The 16,618-nt window shown below is 40.3% G+C and overlaps 1 protein-coding gene across 4 annotated transcripts in view; it reads right to left on the bottom strand.

The window, feature by feature from the left end:
• Positions 1–16,618, bottom strand: part of dock1 (dedicator of cytokinesis 1) — a 179,096-nt gene that overhangs the window by 121,026 nt on the left and 41,452 nt on the right. For all 4 annotated transcript variants that reach the window (XM_040134778.1, XM_040134777.1, XM_040134776.1 and 1 more), the window contains 7 exons: positions 14,028–14,131; positions 13,238–13,421; positions 7,412–7,509; positions 4,690–4,779; positions 3,205–3,305; positions 2,967–3,095; positions 834–942 (listed from right to left, as the gene is read on the bottom strand). In XM_040134778.1, the coding sequence (XP_039990712.1) occupies positions 834–942; positions 2,967–3,095; positions 3,205–3,305; positions 4,690–4,779; positions 7,412–7,509; positions 13,238–13,421; positions 14,028–14,131 (815 nt within the window). The remainder of the gene's footprint in view (positions 1–833; positions 943–2,966; positions 3,096–3,204; positions 3,306–4,689; positions 4,780–7,411; positions 7,510–13,237; positions 13,422–14,027; positions 14,132–16,618) is intronic.

The raw sequence follows: 16,618 nt of genomic DNA on the forward strand, positions 1-16,618 counted from the left end.
AGTTGAGAATTAGATGAGAAGATTCATACTACTCTCACATCTGTAAAGCAAATACTGTATGAAGCTAAAGCCAGCAGCTTGTTAACGTCAAGGAAACAGGAGTAAACCGGTAGCCTTGCTCTGTCCAAAGGTAGCAACAAATGCCTACCAGCATCTCTAAAGCTCACTAACGCATCTTGTTTGCTTAATTCATACAATCCCTTTCTTGCCCGGGCACAGAAATAATGCGTCGTATGATCCCCCATAAAACTACAGCTATTGTTTTTACACTTCAGTGTAACATTGTCACACATTGTACGGATTTAATAAAAGTGATATAATGTGTTAATTAGCGAGCTACAGATTTGCTGTGAGCAAAGCTAAAAAGTTGCTGGCTGTAAATTCATATTAAATTCTCGGCAAGAAAGCAAATAACTACATTTCCCAAAATGTCAAAATATTCTTTTAATCATCTATTTAAGATACTCTCTGATATTTCTCATTTTATTTTATTGTGCAGCCCTAACGTCAGATGGAGAGAAAATGAGAGTAAAGATAAGGAAAATTTGCATAGAGATGTGACAAAGGTGAAGAAAACAAATATGCAGGGCACAGAGACCATCAATGAGCAGAAGAAACTTCAACATTAATGTCTAACAATCTGCCACAGTAGTTTACTTCTAACAAGACACATGCATCTCCAATTACAGAGCATGTCATCCAAAGCAAATCACAGCAGACGTATCCACTACTCACACAGCAGCAGTTATTTACTATTCACGCAGCAGTAGATATTTCTTGGCACCGAGTTTGAGTGATAGCATACAGTTAAACTTGTGTGATATTAAGCCTACCTTTACCATGCCAGTATTCTCTGAATTACTGCTCATCATGTCATTAAAGGATGTGAAAAGGTTCCTCAAGGACTCCATGAAGTCGGCCTCTCCTTTGTTCTCATAGAGCCTGGGAGGAGATGAAGTAGAGAATTACATTGGCAGATGATCACAAGCCTGTTGTTTTTTTTTCATCCCTGCGTAAACAGCCCCACCCGCAGTGGAAATGACAAGAGTTTGATGATTCCCTGTTAAATCATTAAAAGCAGCCAGCAGAATGGCCAGTGTATGCCATCAGTGCAAATATTCTTGGATCAGAACCACAGACATCACTCTTGCTGCCAGCCAGATTAGCATTTAAAACAACATGACAAGACCCTGAAGCACCTGCCTGCTTTCATGCGGAAACAAAAATCAGAAAAATTAATGATCTATGCTGATGAATCTCCTGGAATACTATACGAGGAGCAGAAAGGGAACGCCATGCAAGGGTTCACTGACTTTACTTTCTAATCTGTCTGGGGCATAGTATTACTAGTGTCTCTTCTGCTAGTTTGGTTTTGTGGAGTAAATGCTGCCCAGCGATTTTGGCAACTAAAAGCCAATGATCCCAGAACAATTGCAAAAAACACTTCCCCAAATTTCTAAGTACATGGGAACACAAAGCAGGGTTTCCTCCATAATCCCCAAAAAGTTCAAATGCATTATATCCCACTCGCAGAGCCCATAAATCTCTAAAAACTGGGTATTAACTGCAAATGAGCCGCATTGTCCTCACTGCAAAAATAACTAAGTGTGTCAACCCCTAGAATAAGAAAAATTACATAAAAATTAGGATTTGTGAGAGAAATTGATATTGTCCGAAAACACACACTAAGCAGAGGGAGGCAGGTCAAAGAGGGGTGAAGTGTTTGGATTGCTCCCAATGCTTCAGATTTGACTTGCTTTCTTCCAGAGAGGTGGGTTCTGTGGTGCCACAATCTCTCACGGGGCCGTGGGTATTACCAGGATAGTCACTGTTGAGGGTTTACAGAAATCATGGGATTAGAGGCATCCGTCTCAGAGCTCCCACAACAACAATTATTTATAGCCGTTTCTCACCTGCAGCATCAAGGAGCAGAGTAAGCTCCGGTTGCCACACCAGTCTTAAGTCACAGGGGCGAAATTGTGTGATTAGAGTGTCTCCTCTACCATTTCACAGAAATGTTCCGCTGGTCCACAATGACAACCCTGCTGATGTAGCCTTGGCACCTTCTAGTCAGAACTGCACGGAAGGCCCCAACGACGTCACAGTTAAGAAGAATTTCAAACTCCGAGTCTGACTCGGCAACAATGGCCTAACCGAGCAGATCCTGTTATTCGTTATCCTGCGAAAGAAACCACCTAGCGCACACTGTGAACATGGACATGTCTGGTATAGAGCGACGTCGCTGTGGTCTGATATGTGAGGTAAAGGACGGAGCGTCCTCTAGACATCGGACAGAAAACCAATCAAACTCTGCACACTCAATTAGGCCAGAATCATACATCAGCTCCTCAGCCAGCAACAGCTTCATTCCGTGGCTCGACAACATTATCATCCATTTTACATCCTCGCAGCCAATTATAAATACATCCATAGAAATCACCCCACCCAAAGACCATTCACTTTTCCCTGTTTCAAGAGCCCTACCTTACTGTGGATAACACAATCAATACTGCATACAATATTGATTTTTATTAAGAAATAATAGTTAAACCACAGTATTATTTAAAGGAATGACCATGGTTATAAAGAAATTAAAACTATTAGTATAAATCAACAAGCAGTGCTTATAAGTATTTAGAAAGACCCCCTAAAAATTTTCCCATAGCACTGTACATATTCGGAAAGTATGTCTACATGCATGTGTGTATTCAGTCCTGTAAAACTATAATGAGCTCATTTGAAACACGTTTGATTACACTTTGGTTAGACACTGATAGTGTTTAGATGACCGAAATATTTGCTGACTGTTTTCTTCTACCCATAAAGGTTAATGCAGCAATGCTCCTGTTGAAAGTGCCTTTTAAACTTTGCGTTCTTGATTTACATATATATTTCTGTATCGTCGACAATGCACAGCCGTCTGTCTTATTAATATGTGCATATTATGCATGTGCATCAGGACGTACTGGTTGAAGAGGACTCTGGAACGGACGATGAACTTGAAGATGTACTCCAGAGCTTTCATGGCCTTCAGCAGCTGTTCCGTCAGCTTCTCAGCATTGTCCACATAGTTCTTCAGTACTTTGGTCAGCTTCCTAAAAAAACACAATAATACGTAGCATGACAAATCTTATAATCACAAAATGGTTTAGAATTTGGTATTTAATGTCCTTGGTCTATTTGTATAGAGGGTGGTTAACTCACATGTATGCCAGTGTGGCACTGAAATGCTTTCGAATGTAGGTCTCAAGGACAGGGTTAAAGTGCTGGAACTTTCTGTCAGCTATAAGCCCAATTATGAACACCTGTCAGAGAACAAAGATATATTCATTAAAATGTAAACCACATGGCTCATGATGGAGAACAGGAAAAACTGCCTGTCTTACTCAATATGCTGAAATAGATTGGGAAATTAGACAAGATTGCATTTGAGCAGAAAGCCATTTTCTCTCAATTCTCTAGCCCCCAGATAATCTAGGACACCCGACAACACAATTTCTACCTCTTTTCTCTGATAGAGAAAACTGTTCTTTTGAGATGTACCCGATGTTAGGCAATGGCACACTAGATAGGATTCTGTCAGATACTTTAATACATGACAAAGTTATGTAATCAAAAATTCAACAGGCTAATTTATTTTTGCCTTTCCCAATATCTTCTTCGTGCTCTACCCTACAGGAAAATGAGACTTTTAATGTTAGACAAACAACTTTAATGAAAACGCTACCCTGGCATTACAAATTCATGTAGATCAATGCAGCAGTGATTCCATGTGAGATGCAGTGTGTCTGCACTTCCCTCAGTAAATAATTACCCCGGCTCTTATTTGCAAACAACAGGGAACAGTTTGTGAGCTACAACTAACAGTGCACCCTGCTAGTGTTTGGACAGTGACAACTCTTCTATTGTTTTGGCTCCGTACTCCAGCACATAGGATGTACAATGAGAAAATGACTTTCTCGTTAAATTACTGTATTAATTTGCATAAGACATCCATACTGTTCACTTACAGAGGAGAAATTATAACTATTCAATAACCAAAAACATATTATTAACAATTTAAACCCATAGCCATAGCTTCATTTCAAATCCAAACTGCTGAAGTACCGAACCAACACAGCAAAAATATGGGAAAGTACAAATGCTTCTGGACTGCACCACAATGTTGTGTTGACAGATAAAGCAGGTAGGTGTCCCAGTTGAGGCATTTTCCTCCGAGGCATACCTCTGGCACACACTTAACAGTCTTGTGGAGATTAAAGGTGCGTACTCTGCATACTTTCGAACACATCGTGCCAGGTCACAAAACACGTTTGCCATAGCAAAGTTCTTTTTCTTCTGTTGCAGAAACAAACGTTTGAAACTTGTGTTGTAAAAAATGAGTCTTTATGGAAGAAAGAAATCAGTTCATAAAAAACATACAGTTCATAAAAAATGACTAAAATTATTATTGATGGTTTACATTTCTAACCGGAAACAAAAATAAACTATTTGTTCACTCTTGTCGTTGCAGCACAGGTTATGCTGTGAAATCAAAAGGGCCAACACACATAGCAGCGACGCCCATCAGAAAAGGGTGTAGCATATGAAACATCAGCCAAAAATGTGCCCAAATATTTATTTCCACTGACAAGAACCTCTGCTGCTACTGAATCCTGCTGTGCTGTTACTGTCTGCTTCTTTACTTACCAAAGCATCAAACACCAGAGTATCAAAAGTGTCACTGTCAGAGTTCTCCATCATGATGTTGAAGAGAGCATCCAGAGTGTCCTGGAGAAACTACAATGACAGAAGCACGGCATTTTATGGCAGGCCAACAATAAAACATGGCACTCAAAAAAACAAACAAACAACAACAAAAATTGTTGCAGAAATTGTTGCAGAAAATCAGCAATTTGGTGAGCAAAAGCATCCCAATAAGAGCTGGATGATACAGCTCAAATCATTATCATACTGCTATTAGTATTTTTCAAATGCAGATACTTTATATACCAAGACATGAAAAAAAATATGTAAATTCAACTAAAATAATAAAATTGATGTTCAGGGGAAAAAATTGTGTTATACAGAAAAAATACATGTAAAACAACAATTTAAATTACTTTTTTTAGTTAGTCTTAACTTGAGATTTGTTGGATTTTTTGAATATTTTGCTTATTTACATTTTTTTTCCAATACAAATGTATGAACATCAGGATATGAATTCACTGAAAGTTGATAAAAAATATTACTGAATTCTTGTCGAGTCCAAATCCCAAATATTATGAAAGCAAACATGTTGAATATGAACCCATATCCCCTGTTTGGTGTAACCAAATGGCAAATTCTCTGACAATGCTACATGCTGCCTGTTATGCACCCTTTACAGCTGTTAACATGAGCCAATATAGTTCTATGAAGACAGTAATAAGTTGCCTGTCAGCAGAACCTCCAGAAGCACTAACTATATACACCCTGCCTCTCTGGGGAAGCATGCTCCATTTACTCAGCCAATTCTGAGGCAATGTGAAAACAGATGTAAAAGTGTCAGAAAACAGAGCCACCGCTCTCTACTGTGCTTGGTCTGTCATCTCAGGATGGATGAGATTCATCGTGTTCTCAACAAGAAACAAACATAACTTGCACAGTGTGGAGTTTAAAGCACAATTCAATCTCAAGAGGGCCAGACTGCATGACAGAGATGAGGAAGAAGCGACCTGTTCACTCTCAGACAGTATCACATTAGGGAGATGAAAAAGACTGGTATAAAGACTCTATTGGAAACCCTCAAAACCCTTAAAGGATTTAGTTATGATCTAATCTTCTTGAAAAGTGTCTAATTCACAGTATACAGCCATAAGTATACTCTATTGATAAATTGTTTTTAAATGCCAAACTGCAAATGTTACCTAATTGCACACTGACAGCCTCGGAGCACTTTGGACAGATTGCGTGCTAAGGTGGTAGTGATAATAATCACACCCCTGTGGTTTAATGAGCCGGTACAGCTGTGGTTGACAGATCCACACTACCACTCAAAAGTTTTAGAATACCAGCTGTTATGTAAATTTACATAATTCAATGTGTCTGTGTTTCTGAAAGATTTTAAAAACAAGGAATCATGGCTCCTTCTTGTTGGGCGAAATTTAATCTACGTTAGGCTCATTCAGCAGCTGAACACACTCGAGACGTTCTTTCTACAATATAAATAAAATATGGACTGCACTCAGTAAATGGACAGCACTTATGTAGCGCTTTTCTAGTCTTTAGCGCTTTCGAATTCTCCCACATTCACCCTTGCATACAGTGCTCCTTTCTATACATACGGCGCTTTCTACACACAAACACAAACTGATGATCCATGGGGGGCAATTTGGGGTTCAGTATCTTGACAAAGGACACTTCGACATGCGGACTGGAGGAGCCGGGGACCGCCCCCAAGTATACCCACCTTTTCTCACCATCTGATAGCAATATACAGTACTACTTCCTGCGGTACAGTATTGTCCTAATAATGCATCAGAGGGTACAGTAACACAATTTTTTCCAACACTGCCTTTTTAAAGACAGAGGGTTTGGAAGTAATAAAGAAAAGTTTAGGCATCTGTAGGAATTGTTTGCTTTAACTTTCAAGGCTTCCTCTACTTCCATTGCTGCAGGAAAGCTGTAAATTGACCAATTTCTTAATCCCTGAAAAAGGAGAGTTTTCTATTAAATGTAGATGGTTTTTCAGTTTTTGGTGACCTGAACTTTTTCTTTTACCTCAGGCAGTTTACCACTGACCTCTGTAGCATTTAAGGTTATTCACTGGACTTTAACTGCTTAAATTTCAATAAAAACTGGGAAAATGGGGATCATCTAAAACTTTTGACGGTTAGTGTACGCGGCCTAATCAAAACTGGCTGCGGAGGGACTTCCTCAGATGTGCTGCAATCTGCCAGGCCCCTGATCAGCTCCCGTAAAACTTTCTCTGGAGCGATTTTTTTCATCTGCTGAGCACTTATACGGGCTGCCTTCACTCCTGACACCAGGTCATATCATCCTCTTCTGTGTGTGGTGCTGTGTGTTCCCTCCTCACTCTACACGTTTACAAAAAAAACACAACAAAAAAATAGCAACCTGTTCCCTCTGACAGTAAGTGAAGTTATATGTGAAATTGCTGCCAAGTAGCTGTAGCTTTCAGGAACACTGAGGATTGTTTGTGACTGCACTGTTTATGTCACCAGCTGTCAAGATCTTTTGCTTGTTTTTGCTAATCCATCCAAGAAAGAGGTATATTTTTAAGGATTTAAAAATTACATAATAAAGTGATTTAAGATCATTAGTTTTTGATCCAGCTTTGACTGCATAAGATTTTTGTGACTCCACATCAAAACAAAGACAAAAGACAAAGTGTAGTCAGCACAGTGGAAGACTAATGTCGCCCTCTGACCTTGACAACCTCGCCACCTTCCACCTTCATCAGCTGACGGAGGTTCTGCTGCAGGAGGCTCGTGTTGGAGCGCCACTTCAGCAGGCCAAGGAGGTCCACTGAAAAAGCACAAACAAACAAACAAACAAAACAAGTCATTACCAAAAAGCACAGTGTTAAGTTCATCCTGCCAATGGTACTACAGTGTGAAGAGAGATGGAGAGGCAGTGAGAAATGACAATAAAGGTTGATCATTTGAATTTAATGCTCTAACCAAGGAAAACAAATGAGGCACATGAGGACATTATGTGATTAGTCGCGCTCAAGGGAGAGCTTGTTCAGACTATCTTTGGCAGGTTACCAAACCGGGGGCTTAAATAATGCACTTGAGTCAGTTTGTTAAGGCATTGTATACACCAGCTCAACATAAGTCCGACTTTCCCAAGGACAGAAAACAGCTTGTTTAAAAACAGTTTGTTTAAAAGGTTGCGACATAGAGACTTCAGTCATTACAGGGGATGTCATCAGGGTTATTTTGTGTTGAGCTTGGAGATTTACATATTTTTTAGTAAAACATGCATTTTCTAGTCAGGGTCAGGCAGAGTCTAACTAAATATTCTATTGAGCTCCAATATGGGACCTGTAGGCTCCAGCACTTTTGGAGCTTGACCCATCCTAGGGACTAAAAGTCAGGATTTCTTAACCTCTCCTGCATTGATTGTGTCTGTTATGTTTTTGTTTTTTTTTATCTCGAGTCCGCCAACTTTAAACCTGTAATGCTTTTTCAACGCATCAGTCCGGTCTAGCACTGCAACTAATGATTAATTTCATTATCGCTTAATGTGCTGGTTATTTTCCTGATTGATTATTTGTTTGGTCTAAAAAAAATGTCTTCAAATGTTTTGTTATGTCCAAGACTCAAGATATTCAATAACACAAAACAGAGAAGACGGTAAATCATCAGATTAGAGATAGAAGCTGGAAGTAGAGAATGTTTGGCTTTTTGCTTAAAAAAATTACATTTGATTTATCAATTATCAAAACATATTCAAATAAATTTGTTGATCAAATAATTCATTCATCTATTAACCGTCTCATCTATAGCCCTGTCTAGATGCAAGACAGCAAGAGAAGCTTTATTATAGTATATTTATGATGATTATTAGCCAAGCCTGCATAGAAAGAGCAGCTAGGTTCAGGGAAACATGGTTTACAGAAGGGTCCGGCCTGTCTCACCTGACTCCCAGCATCTCTTTGTAAAATCGGCATCTGTTTGTAAACTCAGGTGTTCTTGGGACCTTCTTCCCTAGCTGCTCCCTATCTCTCGTTGCCATGTTTGACTGGGAGAGCCAATCAAGCATGGCGACATGGTGATGGATGTGTATCATCTGTAAACCTGACAACCTATCAGGGTTCAGTCACAAGCCCCTGTCTAAACTACCAGGGAATCCCCCTCCCAAAGGAGATATAAATTTGAAAATTGACACTTTAGCACCTCAGAGACAAATGAAATGAAATGGGGATAAATCATCAGGCAGCTCAGTCCCAATGGGGCACTGTGGTTAGCAGCCACGCTGTCTGTAGCACATGGGACAGTGAAGCAGGGTGTGGGGGAGATCAGATTTGCCTGGAAGTTACAAGAAAATCACTGAGTGCTTTTGACAAATAACGTGCTAGAGAATGGGTGTCTGTGCAGTTAGCCGAATTTAAAAGATGCTACAAAACTGGCAGATGGAGAGTGGTGGAGTAATTAATTCTGGGAGAACAGGGTATGCAGCACAACTGAAATGCAAAAGCCTTCACATTACCATTTGAATATTCTTTTACAGTACATCTTGCCTAACAAGAGGGTTTTTTTTGTTCATTTTCACCTGCAAACACAACCACTAAGTATTGGTCTTAATAGCGTAAATAATAATAGCCTTGTATTTGGTTCTAAAGTTTACAAGTGCAGGCTTTCTGAGCACAATGATGAAAGAGCACGTTCACACACTGTAGGTACGTGAATTCCCTATTTTTAAAACAATTTTCTCATGAAATACTTCCAGCCATGGCAGGAACAGGATGTTAATATATCTTTCACCAGGCCAGGTCCGCTCCTATCTCTGCTGTCATTAGATCTCTGCTTCTCCTCCAGCTTCCATTTAGTGAAGCACACTGCAAATATCCAGGGAAAAACCAGCAGCCGCTTCACACAAGCTCCCAGCACTGGGAGACCGGCTGCATAAATCTACCTTAATTAAAAAGAGTGTTTCATCTCAGATGTGGGGATCAGAGATGAGGTGTCATGTGTATGAAGCAAGCAGTCTGTTGCAAGGGGCATTCAAGGGCTGTTTTTTTTTTTTCCTTTGCCAGAGTTAGTCTTGAGGAAAAGCCTCTCATGAGCAACCAGTGAGGCAAACATGAATATGAGTTGAAGCAATGATGGAGAAGTTTAGATACACTCAGAGCCGTATCTAAATTATTTTCATTATCATATACGGATTATTTTTACAACTAATCAATCCATTGTTTTGTCTATAAATAGTAAAAACGGCCATCACAATTTTCCAGAGTCCAGGGAAATGTCTTCAATTTGGTTGTTTTGGTTGGAGCAACTCTGGCTCAGGGGGCAGAGTAAGTTGCCCGCTAATCGCAGTCTTGGCAGTTTGATCCTGTCCACATATGGCGTCATCGGGCAAGAAACTGAACCCTGAGTTGCTCCCGATGGTCAGGCAGCACCTTGCATGGTAGCTCACAGCCAGTGTGAATGAGAGGCAAGCTGTAAATTAAATTGGATTAAAGTGCTATATACTCTATATGCAGTCCATTAACCCTTTACCATTCTCCAACCAACAGTCCAAAACCAACCAGGTTAATTAATGATATACCACAAAGAAAAGAAGCACATCTCTACATTTGAAAAAGGGAACGAGCAGATGGCATTTTTGCTTCATGAATGATTTAAACGATTTATTGGTTCACAGTTGTCGTTTACAATTTGTGTCTATTAACCATTTAATTTTTTGTCGAACAGAAACACTCTTTGAGGGTGAAAATGTGTATAAAATTGTAAACGAGAAGTCAGAATAGAAGGAAAACGGAAATTAAAATTGTGCAGAATTTGTGTGGGATGATAAAAGGATGACTGACTGACTGACTGACTGACTGACTGAGCTAGCGAGCAAGCTAGCTGTTTGGGTGGGAGCTTTAAAGAGCTCCTAGGTTATAATAAAAAGCAGGCAGACTCCAGCATAGTTGTAGATAAATTGGCTCCACATTGCTTTATTAAAAGAACTCAGACCTTTTCCTAGGCCTTTGGTGTGGGATGACATATCCTGGGGGACACACACATGCACTTACATGCACACATACAAACCTCTCTGTTAATCAAACTCGGTTTGCAGTGACAAGGCAGTCTGATCCCCAAGCACCTATTGGTGCCTTGCAAATTAGCACCACAAAGTGCCAGGTAAATATCAGCAGTGAAGCTTCTGTACAGGATTGAATCTTCTCACCAGGAAATACACTGTTGCCCCACTATCTCACACACACACACACACACACACACACACACACACACACACACACACACACACACACACACACGGAAAATGGGAAAGCATAGAAAAGAAAGCAAGGTAGACATATGTGAAGAGAAGATGGTGCTGATTGATATCCTCTTGTAGGTTTTATCCTGTACATCTACATTTTGGACAATGGTTTGAGCTACAAACATTACTTCCCTATCTAGTGTATTCAGTGTGGGCAGATTCTGCTTCTGTAACTGAGACTGCTCGCCTGCTGACATCACCACCCACTGAAGAGTAGGAGTAGAGTAGGAGGGCACACATGACTGTATTTAAATGACAACTTAAACCGCAAACTAAACTTAATAACCCTCAAAGGGAACATTACTGTAACAACAGGCAACGCCTCCCTCTTTCACACAATACCTGCAGAAGCAGACAACAAAATTCTCCCTTCATCCCAGACACCAAGACCTGTTCTGGGGTCCACAGTGACCTCATTAAAGAGGCTTTATGAACCTTTGTTGTGCATGTTATTAGGGCCCAATTTAGGATAGAATAAACAAAAAAACCTACTTTCTTCTCCCATGCAGGTCTTTGTTAGACAGCAAAGATTTACCACAAGGTCACATAAGGCCTCCGCATTAGTGTGGCAGCTGGTAGAGAAAAGACTTGTGCTGAAGATCGATGTAAACAGAGAGCTGTTGTTCTTCCTCAAAGCCACTGCCAAGTGAAAATCCTGTCTTTCCAAAATGTCAAGCTCAGCAACCATGTGTTTTTCTTAATCATACAAAAAAGTGCTGGGATGGTTCCTTAACTCAAAGAGGCATAAAACTTTTGCAACTCCTGCAGTCCTGTACAGTGAGAAGAGGCACATAAGTCACTGCATCTGACTTTATAATCTCAAATAATATGTCCATCATATTCACATAGGCAAAACAACAAAGCAGTGCCTCTGTTGACTGATGGAAGAATGAAGTCCATTAATGTGATGCCATGTGTGAAATCCAGTACTTTGGTCTTCTTTAAAGGATTATTCCAGTTTATCACAACTTGGGTCTTATTTAGTCAGTTATCAATATTCTTCCTCTCCGTAAAAATAAGACTGCACTCACTAAGTTAATTGCTGAGATTTAGGAATGCAGTAACACTGCCTAAGCAAAGTCAGGCGAGACAAAAAAAAAAAAAAAAACAAGCAGTCAGACATTCATACAGGGTTTAAACATAATCTAGAGTCTGGCCAAACTAATTAGGAAAAGAAAATAAAGGTGAACAGAGCATTATTGCTCTAACTGCCTGTTGTAAACATTCGTCACAGTTTACTTCACAGACTAAACTCCTGGTTCAACTTTGACCTACTGTACTTGCCGTGGTTGTTCACACATCTGCTTGCTTTCAGTTTCACCTTCAAATAAGGTGTTTTGGCCAATCTGACTAAGCTTTTGTTTTGTGTACAACCTGTCTGATTGTCTGAAAACTTGTCTTTCTTGCCCCATCAAGTTTGGTAGGTAATATCGCCATGTTTACGGATCACAGCAGTCATTTCGCTTAGCAATGTTGCGCCTAACTGATGCAAATTATGGACAAATATAAGATCCAATTTGTAAGAAAGTGGAGGTATCCTTGAATAAAATGAAAAATTTAGAGAAGACTTGGGTTTATTTAATCAACAACTAGTTGCTGATCTTCTCTGGCCAGATATTCCTGTATATATATTTGTATTATCATGAATAACACAAGGGCACTTCTTGCCTTGGGTGAGTAAAAAAATCAATTACACTTTCATGTAAAGTTAGCCCGCAGGGAGTCTGTCCCTTATTCATTCTCACTCTCTTTCAGGCTGTGGCCAAAAACACTGAGAGGAATGGGGAAGCTCTTATTTTAGCTCAGCAGAGATGGACTCAAATCTACTGACTGAGTCTGACTGAGAGAGGGGAGTTGGGGATGGGAAAGTAAGTTAGAGGGAGAAAAGGGTGAAGGTAAACCTTTGAGTGGGGGCAAGGGTCCAACATGACCAGGTGTAAGGAGCGAAAGACGGCAGAGTTCCCAGAGTCCTACTTTAAGTGATATATAGTTACTGTGCATGGATAATCTATCTGTCAGTCAAGTCGGAGGCTGTGGCCAAAAGCTGGTTTCAAAATACAGGTTCTACCTGGCTAAATATATACTTTAAAAAGCTCTTTTTCTTCAGTGAGAGCTCTTTTAACAAGTAATTGTGTAGCTGATTATTCCATAGCAACAGACAGAGGGGGCAAACTGTTGGAAGAAAGGATGAAATCAAAATTAACATAAAGAGAAAATATACAATTATTAACTACAGAAGTACAAAGGCTCTTACCGTTCTGTGTAAGCTTGGTGGAGCAGACCAGGGTGGAGATCTGGAAGGAGTCCTTGCTGATGGTACAGTTGCCCAGGTTCTGGTTGCTTTTACCGGTGGTGGAGTAGCCCTTCTCCTCTAGCTCCAGCTTGGTGGCAGGTAGGTTCAGGTAGAGAGAGGAGTCTTCCATCTTCTTCGCTTCTGCCTGGTTTTCCAAGGTAAGATTCAGTCCATTTGTGAGCAAATATACAATTTACAACTGAGGTAGTTCAGGGAGCTCATTCATTTTTGCAGTAAAATTGAAGTCTGTATCTGCCATGTACTGTGTGTTGTAATCAAGTATTACTGTATGCTCTATTACTATTCAATGGAGTTTTTCTGCCAGTCGTTGCATGCGAGAGTAATGACAAAGCTCTTTGCCAAACAATAACATTGACTGACAACGGCAATGCAAAAAAATCAGGGAAAGAAAAATCTAACTGGGGGAATTTCTTCCACATCAACTTTGTAATTAACATAAATGGGCACCGTGACGCAAAGGTATCATTATGCAAGCGATTGTAATTGGAAGGTAATTTCATTTCACTGTGGGGGCTGATGTGTACCTACTACACAATTCTCCGTAGAAGGCAGTGAAGCTGTTATTATGGGAGCTACTAATAAGACTGGACAATTCTTCACATGCGACTCATCTCTGTTGCGTTCATGTCGTGAGGAGTGTGGGCCGGCTTAGCACACAGGCAGCCATTAACAAAGATACCAGAACACTAAAGACTGACTTTAACCATGGTATGGGATATTTCACATTTACCTTGTACACGATGAGATCATGCTCGCCATCCCTTAGAGTCGTCCCATCGTACCTCATCAGCTTCACAAAAGACAAGGCGAATATCTTCTCTGATTTGTCTTTTGCTGTGGGAGGAGGAAAAGAAACGCATGAAGGAGACAGATAACAGCCAGAGGGGAGGAGATGTTGATCACCACTACCCCACTACAACACTGCGCTTCCAGAGCGCAGGCTTGCGTGTGGTTCCTAGAGTCTCCAAAAGTAGAATGGGAGGCAGACCCCTCAGTTATGAGGCACCTCTACTTTGGAACCATCTTCCAGTTCGGATCCGGGAAGCAGACACGTTCTCCACATTTAAGAGTAGGCTTAAAACCTTCCTTTTTGATAAAGCTTATAGTTGGAGCTGGCTCAGGCTTGGTTTGAACCAAGGTTTGCTCGTTACTAACTTGACTTCTTCTCTCTCCTGTAGTTTTTGTGCCTTCTCTCCTCTCTCCTCTCTCTTCCTGACGTTTTCTGCAGGTATTTCTGCCCCTGCTGCTAGAGAGTCTGTATCTGTGACTGCAAACCACCTACTGCCTCTATGATCCTGCTCAACACCCACTGCTTCGAATATTATGATTATCATTACTATTATTATATTTAGTTTTATTAGTACTATTATTCACCATATTATTATAATTATTTGTTTTATTAAAAATTGTCATTATTGTTATACATCTTTATGTTAAACCTGTACTGTGCTATGCCCCCCCCTTCTCTTTCTCTCTCAACCCAGCCGGTCGAGGCAGACGGCCGCCCACCATGAGCCAGGTTCTGTTCAAGGTTTCTACCTATTAAAAGGGGAGTTTTTCCTTGCCGCTGTTGCCAAGTACTTGCTCATGGGGGAATTTTGGGTCTCTGTAAATAATATTATAAAGAGTACAGTCTAGACCTGCTCTATATGAAAAGTGCCCTGAGATAACCTCTGTTATGATTTGGCGCTATATAAATAAAATTGAATTGAATCGAATCACTGCTGCTTTTTACTTTGAGATACATACCTTACTTTCCTGTATTTTCACAAAACATACTTTTGGTCTTTGTGTACATTTGCCAAGTAAAAGACAAAATATTAGGTACAAATACAGTAAACAGTATTGTGTTTATTTGAAGACGGTGCATCTTCTGGAAATCTAAGGCAACATGAGAGCTTGTAGAAACAAATTCCACTGCAGTAAACAATGCAGCTCGGTTGACTTTACAACAAGTCATTAACAAATAAGCAGACTAATAAAACAGATAATCCCACATGTAAATCTCAGCAATACGGGCCCAGAGTGAGTCAGCTCCTGAGTTTGCAAAAGAATTTACTGTTCCCCTCTGATGACTTTATTAAAACTGTGACTGTATCTGTGCATGCGTCTACTTTTTTTCTTTAAAAGAGGAAGACACACTTTGTTAAAATTCTATTCAGAGCAATTTTACATTGATGTGAGTGAATTGTGCACGGTAAAGTTCAAGTGGAAGGTGCAATAACAGAAAGCGTTAAATTAAAAGCTGATATATCCAGCATCAGAAAATTGATTTGATCATTATGTAAAAATATGGGATTTTGCCTTTTTAAAAATCGTATTTGCTAACTTTATAGCATATATAGCATATAGAATAATCCACTTTTTAAATAGTTTATTATTGATATTCAAGCAGCCAGGTTTGTCTATATCCCGTTAGCATATGAATAAATACTTTCGCTTGATCTAAGAGCTGCCGCTCTGAACAGTTTGTATAATCCCACAAGGGGTATTGCTTGTGTCTATGTGCATACACGTGTGTGACTGTGTTTGGGGGTGTTACGGGGAAGTGCTGCATAAACAAGCAAGAGATTTATAACTTTGTTCTGTAACTAAGCGTTTGGATAGGGCCACATATATCATCATTGTGGCTCAACATGCTCAAATTTATGTGCAGGGAGACCTGATTCATCGAAGTATCTCGCGCATTCTATCTGCATAAATCCCCTCATTGGTTTGCTGCCTGCAGCCTCGCCTGTGAATAATTGCAGGGCTGGCATGAGAGGAACCAGTGGAGGGAAAACACTGTATGCATGCCACCCAGTCGAGAAAAATGTAATAGTGACTTCCTAAGGAGAGCAGAGAGCTCAAAACCCTGCATTTGGGAAAAAAGATCACTTTCAGGACAGAACTCCTTTTTTTAGCTAATCAAAGTCTAGTTTGCTTGGAAGTTCTGCGCACTTTCACCTCTAAGGTGTGCTGTCACTTGAGATTTATGATGAGTGTACTGTGCTACATTTTAGAGCCTAACCCACTCACCAGGTAGTGGCATAGTGACAGATGCAACAGAAGTGAAAAGTTGGCAGGAATCTCTTACAGTCACGGTGGCATCTGTTATAGCAGCAATCGGTCTCATGAGGCCTGACAGTGTTAGGGTGGCAATCTGATGCACTGTGTTAGAGGCGGCCTGATTCTCAACCAGGGGGCTAGGACACTGAGCACATGAGGTACAGCAGTGGCCTCGATGAGCGGCTCTGTCAGTCTGTGTTTATACTAAAAGTTCAGCACTAGCTAGGAGCAGTGGAGGAAGCAGGTAGGACACAGTCAGATGACAGCAGACAA

This window comes from Xiphias gladius, chromosome 9, assembly GCF_016859285.1.
Source record: "Xiphias gladius isolate SHS-SW01 ecotype Sanya breed wild chromosome 9, ASM1685928v1, whole genome shotgun sequence".
Lineage (NCBI taxonomy): Eukaryota > Metazoa > Chordata > Actinopteri > Istiophoriformes > Xiphiidae > Xiphias > Xiphias gladius.